The sequence below is a fragment of the Muntiacus reevesi genome, chromosome 2 (genome assembly GCF_963930625.1).
Source record: "Muntiacus reevesi chromosome 2, mMunRee1.1, whole genome shotgun sequence".
In the NCBI taxonomy this organism is placed as follows: domain Eukaryota; kingdom Metazoa; phylum Chordata; class Mammalia; order Artiodactyla; family Cervidae; genus Muntiacus; species Muntiacus reevesi.
The window spans coordinates 263,451,879-263,474,037 of record NC_089250.1 but is presented as its reverse complement, the minus strand read 5'-3'; the positions used below and the strand labels follow the sequence as shown (position 1 = coordinate 263,474,037).

Genomic DNA, 22,159 nt, shown 5'->3' with positions numbered 1-22,159 from the left:
AGTAGCAGGTGAAATCCTCCTGACCAGGGATCAAGCCCATGTACTGTGCTTTGGCACGCGGAATCCTATCCACCGAGCCACCAAGAAAGTCCTCTAAACAATGCTTAACTTGTAGGTAGACACTGGTTCATCATGGCCACCCCACACATGAGGTTTCCATATTTGAGTATGGGTAAATAAACAAGCGATGTATGTCACACTTTTTGAATATACAGACACACAACCATCAGCTCTGTTGTCACCAGCCCTGCAGACACACGTCCACCTGCTCTGTCCTCACTCGCCCTGACGCTGTGACTTTGGCAGCAGGCCTGTCACTGACACTGTGGTTGTTCTAGCTGCTAAGTCATGTGCACCTCTTTGGCGACCCCACAGACTGTAGCCCGCCGGGCTCCTCTATCCATGAGATTTCCCAGGCAAGAACACTCGAGTGGTTTGCCATTTCTTCTCCAGGAGATCTTCCTGAGCCAGAAATCAAACTGGGTCTCCTGAACGGCAGGATGATTCTTTACCACGGTGCCACCAGGGAAGCCCATGTTGCTGATAATCACTTGTTCAAACCCATGCAATTTACAGCACCAACTGTGAACCCTAATAGAAGCTATGGAAGCTGGGTTTTTTTCATGTATCCATGTGGGTTCATCAATTGATAGAATGTACACCTCGGGTGTGGAAGGCTGAATATGGAGGAGGCCCTACACTTGTGGGCAGCAGGTCCCTAGGAAAACTCTGTACCTTCCCTCACTTTTGCTGTGAAACTAAAGCTACTATAAAAGATAAGCTTTAAGACAACTGAACTGCCCTGGCACCAACCCTAATCAGGCTCAAGGAAGATGGAGATTCACCTCAAAATTAATATCAAAAGGTAAAAAGATGTAAAACAATCTAATAATTAAATTAGAATGCTAAAGAGGCCATTAGATCCTAATAATTCAGTTACTACAATCATACAGGGTGACAGGGATGCTGAGGCCAGAGCTAGCGTGCTTGATCCCTGTGTCCCTTTTGCTGAAAGAATCTCTGATCAGGGGCCTATGGAGAAGCCCCACCTTCCTTCCCATCATGAAGACCAGGTCCCCTGATGGAGGCAGAGATAGAGAAGGCGGGAAGAGGAGGTTCAAAATCACAACACCACCCCTGGTCTTCCAATTCCACCTGGCCCTGCCCCATGGGGAAGACACTAAGGGGTCAGGGGAGAAAGGAAATGCAGCCTTTGCATGTCCACATGGACCCTCTGGCACAGGCGGGTGACACGGAGGTTTCCTTACCCTCCTTCTACTTACAGATGCTCCAGTCCTGCCCCAGGGCTGAGAATGTTGCAACTGGATCCTCTTCTACAAAGAGAAATTGGCCTGGGATCAAGACAGATCTCAACTGAATGAAATCTTGGAGTGGGGTATGTAAGAGAAGATCTTGGATGAGAGAGTTGGAAATTCAGAGTGGGACATGATTCAGCATCAATGACATGTAGTGTTGAAAGGGTTAGTCGCTTGGTCGTGCCCGATCCTTTGCGACCTCCTGCCTGTAGCCTGCCAGGATCCTCTGTCCCTGGGGTTTGTAAAATGATATGTGAACATTTGACAAATGCTTGAGCTGTCTTAGGAGAAAACCTGCTTGAGGGCCTTTCCCTTCTACACTCCCCTCCCTGGCCACCAGAGGGCGGCAGAGCTCCCCCACAGTCGGGCACCTCCACAGGGCAGCCCACCTCCTTCCCACTTAGCAGCTCCCACCGCCCAGCAGGCTCTGACCCTCAGCAACCTACTCCGCCCACGGTCCTCCCCACTCTCCCAGATCCCCACACTGGACTCTGTCAGCTCCTCCTCCCAGCCAGGCCCACATGAAGGCCAGACTCCCCTCAGGTAGCTCTGCCCTCTCAGCCCCCTGTCCCTCTCTGCTGAGGGTCTGCTCACCCTTCACGTCTCAGGCAAAAGGTCCCTTTCTCAGGTCACCTGCGAACCCGCAGGTGACACTCTAGAAATGCTGTTTCAGCAGCCGCCCAGGTCACGTGCTTGCCCAGCCTGACTGAGACCCCAGGACCCCGGTGAGGCTGCCCCACCCACCCCAGTGTTGGCCTCTGCTGTGTTTTCATCTGGGGTCTCTCAGCACAATGCACAGATCCAAAATTTCCAAATTTTGCTGGTAATTGTTCCCGTTCACAGAAACCCAGCTGGGCGCCCAGGGTCTTCCTGTTGTTTTCAAATATCTGAGAGGATTGCTTTACTCCCCACAGGAAGAACACACTGACTCTGGAGGAGAGAAAGGGGTCCCATGAGTGATGACTGGAGAGGGGCCCGACCTCCACCTTAGCTTGTCACCAGCCTGGCGTCTGTTTTCTGGGGCCGCTGCTGCTAAGTCACTACAGTCATATCTGACTCTGTGCGACCTCATAGAAGGCAGCCCACCAGGCTCCTCCATCCCTGGGACTCTCCAGGAAAGAATACTGGAGTGGGTTGCCATTTCCTTCTCCAATGCATGCATGCAGGCTATATCGCTTCAGTTGTGTCCGACCCTGTGCGATCCTATGGGCAGCAGCCCCCCAGGCTCCTCCGTCCACAGGAATCTGCAGGCAAGAATACTGGAGTGGGTTGCCACTGCCTTCTCCAGGGACAGAGACCCAGAAGCGGGTGTCAGGAGGAGCTGCAGGTTGCAGGTGAGAAGGGAAAGGTTTCCTGTGTGTCCTGGGAAGAGAGGAAGCTGGTGCTGGGGGGTGGGCTGACTGTGGGCTCCCTGGTCCTCGGGTCAAGTTCCAGAAGACTCTCCCTCTCTGTGCCTATTGCCTGAGCCTTGGTTCAGAAACTGTTCAGGTCCTCCTTGCCAGTATAGGGCCTCCTCTGCCACCCTGGCTGATTTTTCTGTGGTCACTGTGATCTTTCCCGTGGGTGGTTCCAGGCAGGGATGGGAGCTGGCATGGGAAGACCTCAACTGGTGTATGTTTCGTGAGTTATTCTTCACTGAGCAGTAATTGTTGGAAACTGATGACAATAATAACATTTTATTGTGTCACCACAGAAAAAGACATAACCAGGTCAGTAGCCACTGTCCTACCCAGCACCTTTGGAAACTGACAAACCCCAGACTGTGGGATTCCTGGGAACACTCCTTCCTTCATCCCCAGGTATTAATACCTGGAGCCTGGTTCCAGGCCCTGGGGTGTAACCAGGATCAGACAAGCCCCTGCCCTCACAGAGCCCATGCTCTTTGGGGAGGAAGACAGACAAGCGGAAAGATCTAGAATGTGCTGTCAGGTGCTGACAGGCTTCATGCAGGAACCAGACAGGGAAGGTTCAGCAAGTGTACACGGAGGGTATTTACAGCAGCTGGTCGTTGTGGGGGGCCGCTCCCAAGAGGCCCCTGAGTGTGAGCAGGTGTGTGAGGGCAGTGAGGGAGTGAGCCGGGGGACAGCTGGGGAAACAGAGGAAATACAGAGCCCAGAGGGGCCGAAGTGATGGGGGTCATGCTGCTGACCTTGAACCAGGAGGACACACACATACACATACACACACACACATACACACGCACGCATGCACACACACATATACACACACGCAGACACACACATAATATGATTCCCAGTCCAGCTGACATTCCATGACAGACTCCGGATGAACCAGACCCTTCCCCTTCAGTCCATCCCTCCAATATAATTAGCTCATTTCCAGGATTTTCTCTGGGTGTCTGCCTCCCCATCACAAGTCAAGTGTGTTCACCCACGACCCAGGTCTATCCTATTCTCTGGACTCCAGGACACAACCCACGGCTGACATGTCACACATGCTAAATATACTCTTTAAATAGTTAAGGGAATCCACATAACAGAAGCCAGACCCCCACCCTCCCCAGTGTGACACCAAGGGGTCAGAGAATATTCCTTTTGGACACAGGGGCCCTCACATCTGAGTGGGAAGAGACCTGCAAGTGCCCAGAGCTGCTCCAGGGCCGGACTCTATTCCTCCCGGAGTCAGGAGTGAGGACAGGGGCCTCTTATCTGTGAGGAGGCAGACCCTCTGCTCATTCCCAGATTATCACACCCACTCCCATCTCTACTCAGGAGAATCTTCTAGTCTCCCTGGAGGGCCTGGGCTAGCAGCTTGATTCCTTCTCCTTCTCTCGGAGACCTGACGTGGCTCAGACTCCTGATCCTCCACCCGAGGGAGTGACCACGGGGCGGGGGAGCCCCAGCGTGAACTCACAGGAATTGGGGAGCAGCTCCTCATCCTAAGGTCCCTGATCTGGGGGGACACCTGTGGTCCTTGGAGACATCTCAGTCCCCAAAGCATCCTGGGAAAGGAAGGGAACTTCCAGAGCAGCGTGGCACAGGGGAACCCAGCTTCTGCAGTTGCTCCATCTCAGGGGGACTGGGGTCCCGTGGGGGAGGTGGAGCTGCCCCAGGTCCCGGCGCTGTGGGGAGGCCGAGAGCAGACCACCGATGGGGACACAGAGAACTAGGGCGCAGCCCCAGTGCTGAGAGGTGGGGAAGGACAGGGCATTCTGGGGTCCAGCCCACAGGCCGCCACCCTCGCCCCAAAGCCCAGAGACTCCCCACCGACCCTTCCTTTGAAGCTTCAGGGACTGAGAGCTCCTCCTGAGCACACGTCCACCTGGATGGACGGTTCTCCTGCCACTGAATAACGCCCATCCTCTCCCTGGGCTCACCCTGCGCTGGGATGGAGTCAGGAAGTCTAATGACCCACATTGACCTGCACCCTGGCTGAGAGCCCCTAGTCTGGAGGTCAGCCCCCCCCTCTGCCCAGGGCGCAGAGCCGGCTCACACTCATTGGCTTTTGCACCCCTGTGCCGCCCCTAATATTGTCCCCAGGTCTGCTCATGACCTCCAGGGGGCGATATGGGGCCACACAGAAGATAACAGGTGAACTTTGTTTGGCTAAGGAGGTGGAGAAGGAGCCTGATTTCCATCCCTCCCTCTAAACAGAGGTCCCCACCCTTAAGGGCACCAGGGAACGGATTCATGGAAGACAGTTGCGGAGTGGTGGGGATGATTTGGGGATAATTCAAGCGCATTACAACTACTGTGCACTTGTATCTATTATTGTTACATCAACGCCACATGGGATCATCAGGCGTTAGACCCCAGGGGACCCCTCCTCTAACAGACCCTCAGGGCCCCTCCCGTGTGCCCACACTATGGTGCCCAACCTTCTAGGGTCCTATGGGCACCCATGCCAGCTCCCATCCCTGCCTGGAACCACCCATGGGAAAGATCACAGTGACCTCAGAAAAATCAGCCAGGGTGGCAGAGGAGGCCCTATACTGGCAAGGAGGACGTGAACAGTCTCTGAACCAAGGCTCAGGCAACAGGCACGGAGAGGGAGAGTCTCCTGGAACTTGACCCGAGGACCAGGGAGCCCACAGTCAGCCCACCCCCCAGCACCAGCTTCCTCTCTTCCCAGGACACACAGGAAACCTTTCCCTTCTCACCTGCAACCTGCAGCTCCTCCTGACACCCGCTTCTGGGTCTCTGTCCCTGGAGAAGGCAGTGGCAACCCACTCCAGTATTCTTGCCTGGAGAATCCTGTGGACGGAGGAGCCTGGGGGGCTGCTGCCCATAGGATCGCACAGGGTCGGACACAACTGAAGCGATATAGCCTGCATGCATGCATTGGAGAAGGAAATGGCAACCCACTCCAGTATTCTTTCCTGGAGAGTCCCAGGGATGGAGGAGCCTGGTGGGCTGCGGTCTATGAGATCGCACAGAGTCAGTCACGACTGAAGTGACTTAGCAACAGCAGCAGCAGCGATCCTAGAAAACAGACGCCAGGCTGGTGACAAGCTAAGGTGGAGGTCAGGCCCCTCTCCAGTCCTCACTCATGTGACCCCATTCTCTCCTCCAGAATCAGTGTGTTCTTCCTGCGGGGAGTAAAGCAATCTTCTCAGATATTTGAAAACAACAGGAAGACCCTGGGCGCCCAGCTGGGTTTCTGTGAACGGGAACAATTACCACCAAAATTTGGAAAGTTTGGATCTGTGCGTTGTGCTGAGAGACCCCAGATGAAAACACAGCAGAGGCCAACTTTGGGGTGGGTGGGGCAGCCTCACCGGGGTTCTGTGGTCTCAGTCAGGCTGGGCAAGCACGTGACCTGGGCGGCTGCTGAAACAGCATTTCTAAGGTGTCACCTGGGGGATCACAGTCTTCATGAAGGTCCACAGGTGATTCCCAGGCACTGCGGGGATGACGTCCCTGTGACAAGAGTTCCTGACGCACCCCCCACCCCCAGGCTCCTGCTCTGAAGGGAAAAGCCAGAAGGGGATGAGGGAGGGCAGTCGGGGAGGCTGAGCGTCCATGTGATCCACATCATGGGGGCCCCGGACCCGGACACCCCAAGGCTGTGATTTTCCAGGCAAGGGTGTGTGTGTGTGTGCATGTGTGTGCATGTGTGTGTATAGGTGTGTGTAGGTGTGTGTATGTAGGTGTGTGTAGGTGTCTGTGTGTAGCTGTATGTGTAGGGATGTATGTGTAGGGATGTGTGTGTGTGTGTGTGTGTGTGTGTGTGTGTGTGTGTGTGTGTGTGCGCGTAGGTGAAGAATCACTGCTCTAGAAGCAGAGGACTCAGCAGAGCTCAGGGAATAGACACACAGACAGAAGGGGAAGGGGGCGGGGCCACTAGGGAGGGAAGGATGAGCGGGGAGGGAGTGGGAGGGGCCTGGGCAGAGGCCCCGCCCCCGGGCCACGTGACCCAGCCAAGTGCTCCTGCCCCGGGAGGAGGCCCAGCACAGAGCGGGAAGGACCGCAGCGCTCACACAGCGACTGCAGGGCCTGTGAGCGTTTCTGGACCGGAAGTTCTCCTCAGAGAGAGGGGCCAGCGGACAGCAGGCCCCATGGAGCCCCCGTCAGGCCCTGCAAACAGGAGGCGTGTCCCCTGGAACAGGCTCCTCCTGGCAGGTGAGAGGGGACAGTTTTCAGGAGTGGGCAGAGACTGGAGAGCAAGAGACTGGCTGGTCTCTGGGGGAGACGGGGCTCTGAGAGGGGACAGAGGACTTCTGTTCAGGCCTGAGGGCAGAGGGCGGGGAGCAGGGAGGGTGGGGGCTCAGCCCCAGGGGACTCTCCATGAACTAGAGTTGGTGAGGGGCGGGAAGACCTCAAATGGTGTTGGTTTTGTGAGTTATTCTTCACTGAACAGTAATTGTTGGAAACTGATGACAATAATAACATTTTATTGTGTCACCACAGAAAAAGACATATCCAGGACGGTAACCACTGTCCTTATTCCGCACCCTTAGAAACTGACAAACACCAGGCTGTGGGATTCCTGGGAACACTCCTTCCTTCATCCCCAGGTGTTAATACCTGCAGCCTGGTCCAGACACTGGGGTGTAACCAGGATCAGACAAGCCCCTGCCCTCACGGAGCCCTCACTCTGTGGGGAGGAAGACAGACAAGCAGAGAGATCTAGAATGTGCTGTCAGGCGCTGACAGGCGTCATGCAGGACCCAGACAGGGAAGGGTCAGCAAGTGAACACGGAGGGTCTTTACAGCAGCTGGTCGTTGTGGGGGGCCGCTCCCCAGAGGCCCCTGAGTGTGAGCAGGTATGTGAGGGCAGTGAGGGAGTGAGCCGGGGGACAGCTGGGGAAACAGAGGAAATACAGAGCCCAGAGGGGCTGAAGTGATGGGGGTCATGCTGCTGACCTTGAACCAGGAGGACACACACATACACACGCCCACACACATACACACAAAGACACATACACACATATATGCACACACATATATACACACATACACACACACACCCAGATACATACACATACACACACACACATACACACACATACACACGCACACACACATATACACACACAGCCTCACACAGTATAAAAACACACCAAGGCTTAGGGATGAAGAGACCTACTCAGGACCCAGGGTACCATTTTCCCATCCCCCACACAGGTCAGAATATTAACTGATTTCTCTTTCTTCCCTCCTAGTCTCACTCGTAACCTTCCGGCCCCCCCCCAACACTGCACAGCTCACTATTGAAACGGTGCCCCCCCTCGCTGCAGAAGGATCGGATGTTCTTCTACTTGCCCACAACGTGACAGAGAATCTTCTAGGCTATGCCTGGTACACAGGAGAAAGAGTAGAAAACAGCCAGTTAATTGCATTATATAGAATAGCCACTAATGTAACTACCAAAGGGCCTGCACACAGCGGTCGGGAGACACTTTACCCCAATGGAACCCTGCTGATCCAGCACATCACCCAGAAAGACACAGGATCCTACACCCTGCTCATCACAAGGGATGATTTACAGACAGAAAGACAGACTGGACACCTCCACGTACACCGTGAGTCCCTCTTCTCTGACCTTGGGGTGTTGGGCGAGGTGAATTCTGTTCACACACACAGGACTGACAGACCGGGATGGTGCTTCCATCCCCCTCTGCATGATGTCCTGTGTTGGGGTTTGAACATTTAGTGCAGGACCCACGCTGTGGAGACAAACTCCAAAGGGTCAGAAATGCTTTCCAGGAACCCAGACCCTGCAGACACAGTGTAGACAGAGGTTCTGTCTGATGGGAGGGACTCAGCCAAGGGAGAGGCCCCCTAGACCCCTCCCTGCTACCATGACCCTGAGGAAGACCCTGCAGGACTTGGTGAAGACCTAGCCTGAGGGACCCCAGGGATCCTCACAGAGAAGCTCAGCCCCAGGAAGGCCCTCCCAGACCCTGTCCCAGGGCTCCTGCCTCCAGTGACACTGGGAAGCCTGTGCCAAATCCCTAGGCTCCTAAGCTGGTCACCAGCAAAGGCTCAGCCCTGAGAGCCACATCCCCGCAGGGATGCAACCTGATCCTGCTTCATGAGACTTTCACATAAGTACAGGGTCCCCAGGCTGTTAGTCAACCTCCCTGGGGGACTGGGAGACTCCAGAGAAATCTCAGCATCCCCAGGGAGGAACAGAGAGAAGCAGCTCCGGGCAGCTCCTCATCCCCTGGGTGCATCCCAGGGAACGCTCTCATGAGGCTGGTTGATGAAACCAGGACAGACGCCAGATGGTCTCTGAATCCCACCCAGGTCTGTCCACCACTAAACGCTGCTGCACAATCAACCCCCGAGGAAGTCTGTGCTTCTCCCAGACATAGAGCAGGTGGCCTCACACTCTCTGAGCTCAGCTCCACATGCATTTGTCTTGCCATACACAAACCTGCCTTATTCTTTAAAGACTGTCTGATTGGCAGGCGAAGGATGCCAGTTTTGTTTAAAGATGTTTCTAGAGGATACAAAGGTATAAAGAAAGGGAAGGTGTTGGTCACTCAGTCATGTCCCACTCTTTGCTACCCCAGGATCTATAGCCCAGTAGGCTCCTCTGTCCTTGGAATTCTCCAGGCAAGAATACTGACTGAGTAGCAATTCCCATCTCCAGGGGATCTTCCCAACCCAGGGATTGAACCCAGGTCTCCTGCACTGGCAGGCAGATTCTTTACTCTCTGAGCCACCAGGGAAACTCGGGGGCAATGTTCTGTCTGTTATCTGCACAGCGGTGCTACCCACACCCGTCATCACCAGCAACAACTCCAGCCCCTGGGAGCACGAGGACACTGTGGTGTTAACATGTGGACCTGAGACCCAGAACACCTCCTACATGTGGTGGATCAACAGTCAGAGCCTCCCCAACAGCACGAGGCTGGAGCTGTCTGAGGACAAGAGGACTCTCACTGTGTTCAATGTGACAAGGAATGACACAGGACCCTATGTGTGTGAAGCCCGGAACCCAGTGAGTGTCCGCCGCAGTGACCCATTCACCCTGAAGGTCCTCTGTGAGTAACCTCTGTTCCTATGTGATCTGGGCTGCCCACACAAATGAACGCTGCCAGAGCCAATCCCATACCCATCCCTCTCAGGTCTGAGTACATGGGCCGTCACTCCTGGACACCAAGACTGGCCATGACTTCCTGTCCCAGACAAGTCCAGGCAGGTCCACCTTGAATCAAGACACGGAGGGGATGGGCTGCTCTCTCTTGGTGCCTGAGGATCACCAGAATATGATGGGAGAAACACATTAATATTTCAGGCTCACAATGAGTGAGCATGAAGAGTAATGATTGCAAATTGTTCAGAGTATGTGAACAGCTCAGAAGGACTCAGGGGCCCTAATACAGACCAGGAACTTCCCTTCCCTCTGATTGCACCATGTGTGGCTTTATGCTCTTTTGCTCCAAATGATGTGGACACCCCACCACTTCCCCCTCAGATTCCTCTTACCATCCAGAGGGAAACCTCAGTCTTTCCTGCCACACAGCCTCTAACCCAGCCACACAGTGCTCCCGGCTTGTCAATGTGAGGCCCAGGTTCTCTTTATTCCCAGTCATAACAAGTACTCTCAGATCCTACACTCCCTGACTGGCCTGGATAGCCCCACAGTCAGAAAATCAAGGTTCCCAAGGCTGATACCGCAGAGCTGTCCAATATTAGAGTGTTGTCCCAGCAACCAGGCAAGGGTCCCCCTGGTGTGATCTGGGGGTCAGAGGAGATGTGCGATCATCTCTCCCATTGTCACCTGAAGAGACCCAGGGCCTTCCTTACAGGCGCCTGTACAGAGGTCACTGGGCCCCGAGACTGAGGAGGCAGCATGGCCCAGGCCCCTGACCCCCTCTCAGCAGTCACCCCTCCGTCTCTCCACAGACCCAGTGGCACGGCCCTCCCTCCAAGCCAGCAGCACCACAGTCACAGAACATGAGGGTCCCGTGGTCCTGACCTGCCTCACAGATGAGACTGGGGTCTCCATACGCTGGTTCTTCAAAGGCCAGAGTCTCCTCCTCACAAGGGGGATGACACTGTCCCTGGACAATAGCACCCTCACCATAGACCCGGTCAGTAGAAAGGATGCCGGGAATTATCAGTGTGAGGTCTCCAACAGGGCCAACTCCAGAAAAAGTGACCCGCACAGGCTGAGTGTGACCTGTGAGTAACCATCATTGCTTCTGGTGTTAGTTGTTCAGTGCTGTCCAACTCTTTGTGACACCATGGACTTGAGCTCACTTTGTCCATGGGATTTCCCGGGAATGAATCCTGGAGTAGGTTGCCATTCACTACTCCAAGGGATCATCCTGACCCAAGGATCGAACCCATGTCTACTGCAGTGCAGGCACTGTTCTCCATATAAGCCACCAGTGAAGACCATTTTAACCTGGATAATCTTCCTTTATTAATTCCGCCAGGAATTAGCCTATCATCTCATTTCCTTCACTTCAAGCAATTGGAATGTGTGCTGTCTCTCCCCTCCTCATCCCCTGATTTCTCCTGGCCCTCTGCTGTGAAGCCTCGTTCCCCAGACCGCTGGAAGAAGCACTAAAACCAGTACCTGGGATTCCTGGGCAGTCAGTGGTTAAGACTCCACCTTCCACTGCAGGGGTTGCCGGGACCTCCTCCAGGGGATCTTCCCCACCCAGGGACTGCATCCGTGGCTCTTGTTGGTCAGGCGGGTTCTTTACTAGTGCCACCTGGGGAGCCCCAGTGAGTCATGAACCTAAATCTCCTTTTTCTTGTGTGTACAGTGGTGTTTATGAGGCACTTTGTAGAGTGAATTCACTTTGTGAGTATGCGCTCCCATGAAGGTGGGAATCACAGCAGACGTGTCTTCAGGCAGTAAGTGTTCAGTATGTTGGTTGGCCCTGTTGTGATTACAGGCTTGCTGTCACATTCAACTCCAGGTCCCTTTCCACTTGTCTGTCTTAGTTGCACCACCGTCTCTACAATGGAAGCGACACCATTTCCTCACAGGATGGGCGGTGGCCATGTGTGGTGAGAGATGGGGGCCTTGAGGACTGTGATTTGCGAAACATAAACTCCCATGAGTCTGTGTTGCCTGTTGGTCGGTTAGGTCTCTGCTTACAGTGCTGTCACGTTCTCTAGTTTCTCACTGAAATTCTCCCGGATGCTGTGTCCATTATTGAAAGTGGGGTGTTGTAGTGTCACTGTTATGGCAGAGCTCTTTCTCCCCTCAATCCTGTCCATTTTTGATTCACAACTCTGGTGGTGTTAGGTGCATAATGCCTATGATTGTTCAATTTCCTTGATGGATGGAAACTCTTCTTGATATGTAAGGTCCTACTGTCTCCTGCAGGCTTTTTTTGGCTTAGAGATGATTATATCAGACACTCATACAGCCACCACAATTCTCTTTTTTTGACTATTTGCATAGAATATCTTTTTCCTCACTTCAGCCTTCTATGTCTTTGTATCTAAAGTGAGTCTCTTGAAGAGAGTAAAGAGAGGGTTATAATTTTTATCCATTCGGTCAATCTCTGCCTTTAATTTGAAGGTTGAGGCTACCTATCATTCAAGTACTTCCTGATAAGAAAGAGCTTCTGCCGTCTAGCTACTTGCCATATGTCCTCCAATCTTTATTCATTAATTCCTCTATTACTTCCTGTTTGGTATTTAGGTGATTTCCTTTCATACGTGTCATTTTGATTCTATTCTTCCACTTTCCAATGTATTGCAGTTCTTTTCTTAGTGCCTAACTTGAAGATGACAGTTACATCTTAAACATATACTATCGAGTTGACATACCAACTAGATTCTTTGATGTATAATACAATGTTCTCCTATACATCTCTATTCCCCCCATTCTATACACTTATTGTCATATATTTCAGCCATCTGTATACAATGTATGCCGATTATATAGATTTATAAATATCGTTTCATGCAATACCTTTGAAATAAAAAACAAGAACAAGCGATTACATAAAAGACAATAATACTGGCTTAAGTAAGATAGCTATCTATTGTGTCCCTTTGACCACTCTTCTTCATGTATCCCTATGGCTCTGCGTTACTGTGTGATGTTTGTTCAGTTATCATAAAGGATTCCTTTTACATTTCATATATGCCATGTCTCCAAGGAATAAACTCCCTCGACTGTTGTTTATCTGGGAAAGTCCTAATTTGAGCTTCATTGAAGGAGAGTTTCTCTGTACATTGCTTTCCTGGTTGACAGTCTTCCTTTGTACGACTTAAATCAGGCATCTCAATACCTTCTGGCCCTGGCCTCTGATGTGAAATTTGCTTTTCACCTTATTGAAGATCCACCGGACATGATGAGTCACTTCTCTCTGGCTGCGTTTTTCACTTCCTCTTTCCCTCGGACTTTCAACAATTTGACTATATTGTGTCACAGTGTCTATATCTTGAGTTATCCTTTTTTGGAGTTCCTTAACCATCTCTAGTATGTGATCTCATCTAGTTTGGGAAGTTTTAAGCCATTACATTTATATCTTTTTTCATTGCATTTTTCTCTCTCTTCTACTTCAAGACCTGCCACACTGCATATGTTTGTGCACTTGATGGAGTTCTGCATAATACTTTGCCTGGAGTCACGATTCATCTTTATTTTTCCTTTCTACTCCCCAGTCTGAATAACTTCTTTTTTTTCTGTCTTCATGTTTACTGATTCTTTCCTCTACCTGCTCAAATGTGATGTGAAGTCTCCCTTCTAAGTTATTGTTTTCAGTTCTTTTACTTCAGCTCCAGATTCTCTTTGACCCTGTTTAAATAATTTAACAGTGAGGAAGAACACATCTTACTTGAGAAGCAGGTTCTCCTCAGACCTACCCAACATGGAGACAGCCAGCCTCCCACACTAAGGACTCCAGTGCTTTAGACATGGACCTTGATTATATAGCTACCCAGGTCAATCTCAGACAAGCACCTTAGGAGTAGAAAACCACACCAGAGAAGAGGTTAGTTTTGGACCCTGAGAAGGAAGGCTCATCCGAAGGGGCTCTCAGATGGCACGAATCGAAGAAGTGGACTTGTTCTCACGTGTGACGTATCCTCTACCCTCTCTAGGGGCTTCTCAGGTGGGGCTAGTGGTAAAGAACCTGCCAGACAATGCTGATGCAGGAGACTAAGGGATGCAGGTTTGATCCCTGGGTCAGGAAGATCCCCTGGAGGAGGAAATGGCAACCCACTCCAGTATTCTTGCCTGAAGAATTCCATGGACAGAGGCACCAGTCCAAATGATCAGGAACCACAGACAAACGTCATGCTCTTTGGTAGTCAGTCACTCCCTCTTAGAAATCCCATCAGCTTTCCAATCTGGGTGCAGACAGACCAAGTGATATGGGGACATGCATCCAATGGTCAGTGAATTGATGAGCAGAGTTTACGGATCACTGAGAAGATGATGCTGTCCCAGACAATCAACGGTGTCAGGACAGAGGATGCAGGGTCCCACCTGTGTAGGGTCTCTTCCCAGTCAGAGTCTGCAGATATGACCCCAGCTCCCCAGATGAGCACTATAAGTGACCCTCAACACCTCTACATCTTCTCTTGTAATTTCACTGGAAGTGGGTGTGTAATGAATGCAAAAAATGAGGATGTAGTCTCCTTTCAGAGCCTGTAGAACAATGTGTTTATTTAATTATGCAAAACTTAGCTAATTTTGTCATAGTTTGGTTATTATTTGTGAGAATTGTTTGACTGTAGGCAAAGCACTGGATCTTGTGCCTCAGTTTCCCTGTCTGTAAAACTGGAGAAGAAGAGCTGGATCTTAGGGCTGCTGTGAAGATGTTCACTAGGAAGTGAGTGAGATTAAAATTCTTCCCTGGGTACCTACATAGAGTGAGCATGCAAGAAATGTTTTCACAGGTGATATTTTGGTTTTCAACATTTTGGGTTTTGGCTCTAGTGTTAAACAGCTTGGTTACATTTTGGTTTCATCTGGTCCTAGTTCTATGACTTGCATTCCTTTATTGAAGCATGTGTGTCTCAAATCTATATATGCACAGCGGGGATGACAACCCCTCCCTCGTGGGGATGGAAAGATCAGAACAAATGGGTGTGAAGGATTTCCCACTGTGCCGGTCGCACAGGAGGACCTGGAAACAGTTCATTAATATTATTACTACTAATCATTGTTGAGTGGACTGGAGAGGAGCTATCCTCAAAGACCAACAATTGTTACGAAAACAAAAGGACAGAGGGAGGGGTATAATGTGAGAAGAAAAGAGTCCTTCAAAGGAAAATGAACAGGACATGGAAATGGCTACAGTGAGAGAATGGAGAGCTAGAGCAAGTCCATGGTTTCAGATTTGATAAAGAGTAAAACGATGCAAGCACGTGCAGTGGGAGAGTCAGGAGGACACTGTGATGACAAAACACACAGCCCTCAGAGCGTTTTCCTCCTAACCAGGACCTCTCCCTGTAAGACTCCTCGGGATATTCCCTCCAGTGACTCGGACCCCACTTCCCCTCTCTCTTTCTCTCCTGCTTTCAGGGCAAGAAAACACCCAAGCACTCAATGTGGGGACCATTGTTGGCATCGTGATTGGGCTCCTGCTTGTGCTGACACTGGTGGCTGCCCTGGGATGTTTCATTTTCCTTCACAGGTACAGTGGCATTCCCAGATTCTGCTCCTGCCCCCAGGTGACCCTAGTCCTAGAGGAAGGACACTCCATCCTCCCATTCTCGGCCTGGATCTCCAGGACCTCCCCACTGCCCTGTGGATATTCTCTCTCATCCTTCAGTTCCTCCCTCACCAGGTATTGACCTGTGGTGGCTTCCTTAACATGACCCTCATTTATTTTGTTATTTAGTCACGAAGTTGTGTCCAACTCCTTTGCCACACCATGGACTCCACTGTCCATGGAATTTCCCAGGCAAGAATACTAGAGTGGGTTGCCACTTCCTTCCCCAGGGGCTCTTCCTGACCCAGGAATCGAACCCACACCTCCTACATTGGCAGGTGGATTCTTTACCTCTGAACCACCAGAGAAGCCTCATCTATTCGTTAACACAATTAAGACCCCTCCTTGTCCTAGTTCCCTGGCAGGTAGTAAGTACTCAGAAAAAGGTATGTCTTCCCATATATTTAAATCCACTCCTCTGATGAGGGGCTGTCACAGTTCCAGGATCTGAGGGTTGTCCTCGCCAAGTCCACACTTGGCCAGAGAATGGAAGTCTGGACAGGCCAAGTGGGATCAAATGCCCCCACGTGGCTGATGCATTAACAACAGCCCCTGATGCATGAAACAGAATATTGTGCCAGGTCAGCCAGGAGGTGGGATGTCTTTGCACTCAAGGTCCAGGTAATGGAGACAGAGGACAAGGCCACTGTCCCATTTCAGCACCTCCTGGATGAGGGCAGGTGGCCACAGCAGCGACACTGCACTCAGTGAGATCCCAGAGTCACTGGCTTCCCCTTTCCTCCCCACGCACTGGCCCTGCTCTCTCCACAGGCGTGATGCATCCACTCAGACAAAGCTTTAGATGGATGGATGCCTTTCGCAGAGCCTTGGTCCCTTTGCTGGCCACTTTCTCCCGAACCCTATTAGCCTATGCACCTGCCCCTCTGGAATCAGGGCAGATATGGCTTCTTAAGGACTTTCCTCAGCGTCCTTGCTGGGCCCTCCCCTCTAAGCAGCCTTGGTGGAGAAAGGAGCTGTCCAGCCTCTGCTTGGACATGGGATCCTCCTGTCCCATGTTCTGACAACAAAGCCTTGACCTCACTCTACGCTCCTCACAAATAAGCCTGTTCCTTTTTTTTTCCTAACCCCGGTTGCCTGCACCACAACAGAGGGAACTGGCCTCCAGCGTCCACCTCAGGTGAGTGTCTGTTCAGCCCAGGACAGTGGGGAGCCCCGGTCAGGCCCTGCCATATCTCTTCCTGCCTGCCACCCCCAGGGTCTCAGCTATTTTCTCTGGGACTTCAGAACAGGGGACCCCAGTGCCTAGGCTGCTTGTCCTATGGCTTATAGTCCTGGCAGGCCCCCTCGCCCTCACTGGGGCTTGAAATTGCCAGAGTGTCTCTCCCTTCATGGGGATCTTTCTCCCATAGTTCACCAGAAGGTGGACATCCAGCCTCTCCTCGGAGAATGGGCTAAGCTTCCTCACACGCCCGGTGCTAAGTCCTATTTCTTCTCCCAGGATGTGGTCCCTCTGGCAGCTCTGTTTCGCAGGTAAGTACATCCTTTCCTTGTCTCTTCTCCCCAGCATGCCCGCTTCACAGGCTCAGGGCAGGGGGACTGTCCAACCCTGAAGCACTGTAAGACACCCTTCACTCGAGGGCAGTTGAAAATCGCTCAGTCGTGTCTGACTCATGTGACCCCATGGACTGTAGACCGCCAGGCTCCTCTGTCCATGGATTTCTCCAGGCAAGAATACTGGAGTGGGTTACCATTGCCTTCTCCAGGGGATCGAGCCTCGGGCTCCCGCTCGCAGGCAGATTCTTTGACTTCTGAGCCACCAGGGAAGCTCATGAAAGTAGTTAGGACATGGCAAGTCCCACCAAGCTGGGAGCTGGATGCGCTTCAGGGGCATGACCGCCCACCACCTCATCCTGAGGCTGCCCTGGTCCCCTGACTTGACCTCAGGAGAACCTTGGAGTCGAGCCAGGAAGAGGGTGGGCACGGGATCATCAGTCAGGGGAGCCAGGCTAACAAGGGTGGCAATCAGAGCCCAGATAGGATTTGTGGTGGGGGCTGCAGGCTTGGAGATGGCTGCACGGGAGAAAAGACTCTCCTTCCCTCTTTCCCTATGCCCGTTCTCTCCCGTGCCCAGGCCTCCCTACCTGATGCCAGATCACCAGTTCCCATCTACCAGGTGAGTTTGGGGATCCATGCTCTGGTCCCATATCCCAAGGGGCTCAGGAAATGCCCCGTGCACACCTGGCTCTGATTGGAGGTCCAAGAAATAGCAGGAAAGATGGGAAAAGTGAGGAAGAAGAGGGGGTTCTGGGCCAAAACCTCTGATAAAACCAGACCCCCCCACAGAGCAGCCCTGGGGGACCTGGGGCCGGGAATCCCTGGTAAGTCATCTGAGAAGGTTACATGAGTTCCGAGGCATGTGTTTTCTTTTGCAGGAATTACTACGCCCCGACACAGATGTTTACTGTCAAATCAACCACAAAGCAGATGTGGGTCATTAGTTCCTCTAGACACATCTCCTTACAGATTGTGGGAAAGAGCTTACCAGAGACCCAAGACCTAAGTGAGGTCAAGAGGTGGAGCCTGAGGCAGAGAACCAGCTCTGAGACCTGAGGCTATTTGGGAACCTGGGGCCAGGCTCAGGGTCCTCCTGAATTCCTGGAGACACTGACAGGCTGCCTTGAACCCTGAATGGACCAGAACTCAGGCTGCGATCCCCACAGTGGGGGGAGGTTTCAACAGGGCAAGAGACTGGCCTGTGACCCAGTGTGACCAGCTGAGAGATCTGCAAAAAGGGCACTTTCCTTCCCCTGCTTGCAAAATATACTGCCCTTGAGTCCTGTCCAACAAGAAGTTCAGCTGAATGTCTGCTCCTGTTTCTCCATGGTCCCACAGGGAAAGTATTAGCCTTGGTTACCTGACCTCCCCATCTATTCCCTGCGGGAAAGCAAGGGGAAGGCTGTGAGAATGGGGTGGGGGGCATGCTAACAGGAAAGGAGGGTCACCAGACCCTTCACAGCCACACGGGCACTCGGCAGTCCTCACACTGCCCTGGGGTCCCAGGCACCTCCCAGTGCTTGCTCACTTGGAATGGAGTCTCTGGGGCACAGATTGTGGGACCACCTGAGACCCACTAGAACACGAGTCAGGAAGGAAGGACGAGTCGTGTGTGAGACACATATTCTGGGTGAGGCCCCTGTGCAACCTCTTGGCATCCTGAGCGCTCTGGTCCTCCTCACCAGGCCCTGCTGGCCCCAACTGGTGGCTGCCTCCAATGAGTTTTTGTTGTTCAGTTGCCAAGTTTTTCTGAGTCTTGGGGACCCCATGGACTGCAGCACCCCAGGCTTCCCCATCCTTCACTGTCCCCTGGAGTTTGCTTCAACTAATCTCCACTGAGTTGGAGATGGGGTGGGAACTTTTGTCTGTCCACAGACCCAGGACCAGAGTGCCTTCTCTATCCGTGGGTTTCTGTTGATTCCCTAATGACCTGAACCCTGAGGTCATTGTTCGCTCTGGGGTGACAGGGGAGCAATCAGAGTCACCGAAAGGAAGGACCCAGAAGCCATGCTCTGAGAAAGGCCCTCCCAGGAACTTCCCGTGACCTCTATCCACTTCCTGTTGGTTTCCACTTTGTTCTCCAACGTGGGTCATGAGGCCATCCCTCTCTCTCTCTCTCTCCCTCTCTCTCTCTCTCTCTCTCTCTCTCTCTCACACACAGACACACACACACATACACACACACACACACACACAAGCCTAAGGGTGGAGTTGCAGGGCTCTACCTAAAAATCAACCTGGCTACCACGGCAAAAGACCCACCTGTCTTCTCCTCAAAGTGTCCCAAGGGCCTTTCCCACCCGCATCTCACCTGAAGCCCCCACCACACACCTGGGCTAACACTTCTGTCTCTCCCTGAGGTCCCTGGGATAGGTCCTGTTCTCATATAGGTCTGCTCAGGTCTCCCCCACACTCACACAAATATAGCTGGTGTGTGCACTAAGGCACAGAGCCCACATTTGACAAGCATGCTCTGCCAGTGGCAAGTGTCATTTGTGCTGAGATGAGATGAGAGGTAAGAGAAACCACCTGCAAAGCTTCCGATCATGACTTAGGTCTGAATAACTCCTTATCCCCCAGGCACACAGTCTTGGATTAGACAAGGTCACACCTCTTGACCTTCCTTATCATGCTATAACAAATGACCACAAATTTAGTGGCACAAATCTACCCAAATCAAGGTGCCAATATGACCCTGTTCTTTCTGGATTCTACAGACAGTTCATTTCCTTGCTTTTCCAAGCTGTGAGAGGCTGCCTGCTTTCCTGGGTTTGTGGCCCCTTCCTGCATCTTCTGTGCCAGCAATGGAACATCCTGACGCTCCCCCAAGCTCTCCTTCCATCATCCCATCTCCTCTGGCTCTGCCTCTCCTGCCTTCATCTTTCATTTATAAAGAATATTAATGAAGTAATGGGCTCAGCCAAATATATTGCCAACATAATCTCCCAGTCACGTGATCTGAATGTCTTCTGTAGGTTTCCTTAATCGTGGGGCACATTCTCAGATTGTGGACTTGAGCTTGTGAACATCTCTTAGGGTTCTGTGCTCTGTCTACCACTCCTCTCAAGGCGTGGTCATCATCTTCCCTCCCTGCAATGTGGCTTGGGCAGCTTGGGACTTTGTCATGCTGATGTGGGGTCACGTCCTGCCATGATATCCACAGAAATCTCATTGGCCCTAGGCCTGGAGATCGAGGCCTGTCCACACTCCCTGCAGAGGTCCCCACCTCTTCTTTTCTGTGAAGTGAAGCTTGCTCAGTCTATCCAACTCTTTGCAACCCCATGGACTGTAACCCTCCAGACACATCTGCCATGGGATTCTCCAGGCAAGAATACTGGAGTGGGTATCCATTCCCATCTCCGTAGGCTCATCAAACCCAGGTCTCCCGCATTGCAAGAAGATTCTTTACTATCTGAGCCACAGGGGAGCATCTTCTTCACTAGCAATGACCACTTTTTCAGAATGAAAAGAAAGCAGATACGACTCAAAGACCACAGCTCCCAACCGCTAGGTAGCCTGTGTTCGTCAGCACCATGGACAGTGTCTCTGCGTTGCTCATCCCAGGGGCTGCAGCAAGGTTCAATGGGAAGGGACGGCTGGATATCCTGCCAATTTCTATTCTATAAGAAAGATGAGCATAGGAGGAGGTGTTCAGGATAACCCAGTTTGCTCTAGTTTATCAATCGGGAGCACTTTCTCCTGTCTGTGTATTAGTTCTATCTGCATGAATGATAACTCCCGAGTGATTGATCCTGCACCTGAAGGGTGTCCCCAAGGAGGCTGAGAAGAAACTGTCCTGTCAGAGTCTCTCCCCGTCGCCGAGTGTCAGATAACCATCTTGTCTACAACTTGGAGGGAGCGTTTCATGACTAAGTCCTGACCCTTGGTACTTGACCTTGGAGACAGCCATCAGCTAGCCTGGAGGCCCCCTGAGCAGAGCCTCCTGTTCCCTCATTCCCCAAATGATCGCCCGCAGCCCAGGGAGCAAGGCTGAGCAGCAGGCCTGGGCTACCCTCCCAGCTCCTCCAGGCCGAGCCCTGGGCCAGTGGCAGAGCCTTTGCCATCTCTCCATGCTTCCAACACAGCACGGGTCCTGCTGAAGGACAGGTGGGGCCTGAGACCACTCTCCAGGGTACAATCCATCACCTGAGGGCTCCTCCATCTGCCTGTGAACCCCAGGGAGGAGAAGGAACTAGGGCTCCCACAGTCACCCCAAATTCCTCTTCTCCATAAATGTACCACTGACAGGGGTAACTCTGACACCCAAACCCAGTACTACACTTCCCAAGGGCTCAGGTCTAACCCACCCAGCCTGCCAAACAGTCATGCAAAGTGCTCGAGATATCCACGATAATGGTCACCTGGGTCCCAGGGGCCTCTCCTATCTTCCATGGGGACAGACTCTGCAGGAATCACCCGGGCTCAGGTGCATCACCTGTGGATCCACGGTGTTTAAACAGAGCAGCAGAAGGAGCTGCTGAGGGTATCTCAGGGGTCCTGGCATCTGGTCAACCACAGAGGCACAGCCAAAGGACTTCGTGATAAGATGAATGGAAGGCTGCGTAGGGGATAAAGGAGGGATGTGGGCAGGGAGATGGGCATATGGACACACGTGCTATCTCCTCACAGAATCTTGCCATAAAGGGTGAGGATGCTGGAAATGGACATTTTCCTATACTCCCCCTGCAAATGCAGTTTAGTGGATACAGTGACATTCAGCGTGCACACCTGTTGACCGGGACTCCAGTTTTAAGAGGAACCCTGAGCTGGGGGCTCAGACATGGAAGGATTCACCTGTCCTGCTTCTGCTGAGTCCACTGGCTAGCTCCAGGCCTGGTGCAGGGAGTTTCATGCCTGTGTGCCGAATGAATGAGCTCCTGGATCATACTCCACAGGGGCGGAGATTTGTGGTGAGGTGTTCACTGCAGAGTTGATGGTCAGTGTGAAAGACAGGATGCTCGCTAGTGGCTGTCTAGACTGAAAACAAATTTGCAGTGCAGTCACCCAAAAGGCAGAGCAGGTCCTCAGCCTGTGGAAAATCATTGTTTCAGTGGGGTCCTAGATGTTTGAGAAAGAAGGACATGAAAAGAACACCTGACAACTTCGGGAATAACATTTAATTCTAAACTATTCTTATTATTTTTATTTTGTCTTAAATTTCTGGCTGCACTGGGTCTTCATTGCTTTTCCACCGGTTTTCTCTAGTGCAGTGACCAGG

The 22,159-nt window shown here is 52.2% G+C and overlaps 1 protein-coding gene across 1 annotated transcript; it reads left to right on the top strand.

Annotated features, from left to right (window-relative positions):
• Positions 1-6,771: 6,771 nt before the first annotated feature.
• On the top strand, positions 6,772-18,014 carry LOC136161394 (carcinoembryonic antigen-related cell adhesion molecule 7-like). Its single transcript, XM_065926224.1, has 8 exons — positions 6,772-6,898; positions 7,942-8,301; positions 9,493-9,771; positions 15,237-15,347; positions 16,517-16,564; positions 16,886-16,917; positions 17,519-17,560; positions 17,820-18,014. Exons 1-8 carry the CDS (start codon positions 6,835-6,837, stop codon positions 17,883-17,885), a joined length of 1,002 nt encoding a protein of 333 aa, XP_065782296.1. The 5' UTR covers positions 6,772-6,834; the 3' UTR covers positions 17,886-18,014.
• The last annotated feature ends 4,145 nt before the right edge of the window (positions 18,015-22,159 follow it).

Bases quoted from the DNA above. Each gene is read 5' to 3' on its own strand.
- LOC136161394 (XM_065926224.1), top strand. From the start codon at position 6,835: ATGGAGCCCCCGTCAGGCCCTGCAAACAGGAGGCGTGTCCCCTGGAAC. The intron at 8,302-9,492 runs GTGAGTCCCTCT...TTATCTGCACAG, and splicing joins TGGACACCTCCACGTACACC to CGGTGCTACCCACACCCGTC. The intron at 16,918-17,518 runs GTAAGTACATCC...TCCCGTGCCCAG, and splicing joins CTGGCAGCTCTGTTTCGCAG to GCCTCCCTACCTGATGCCAG.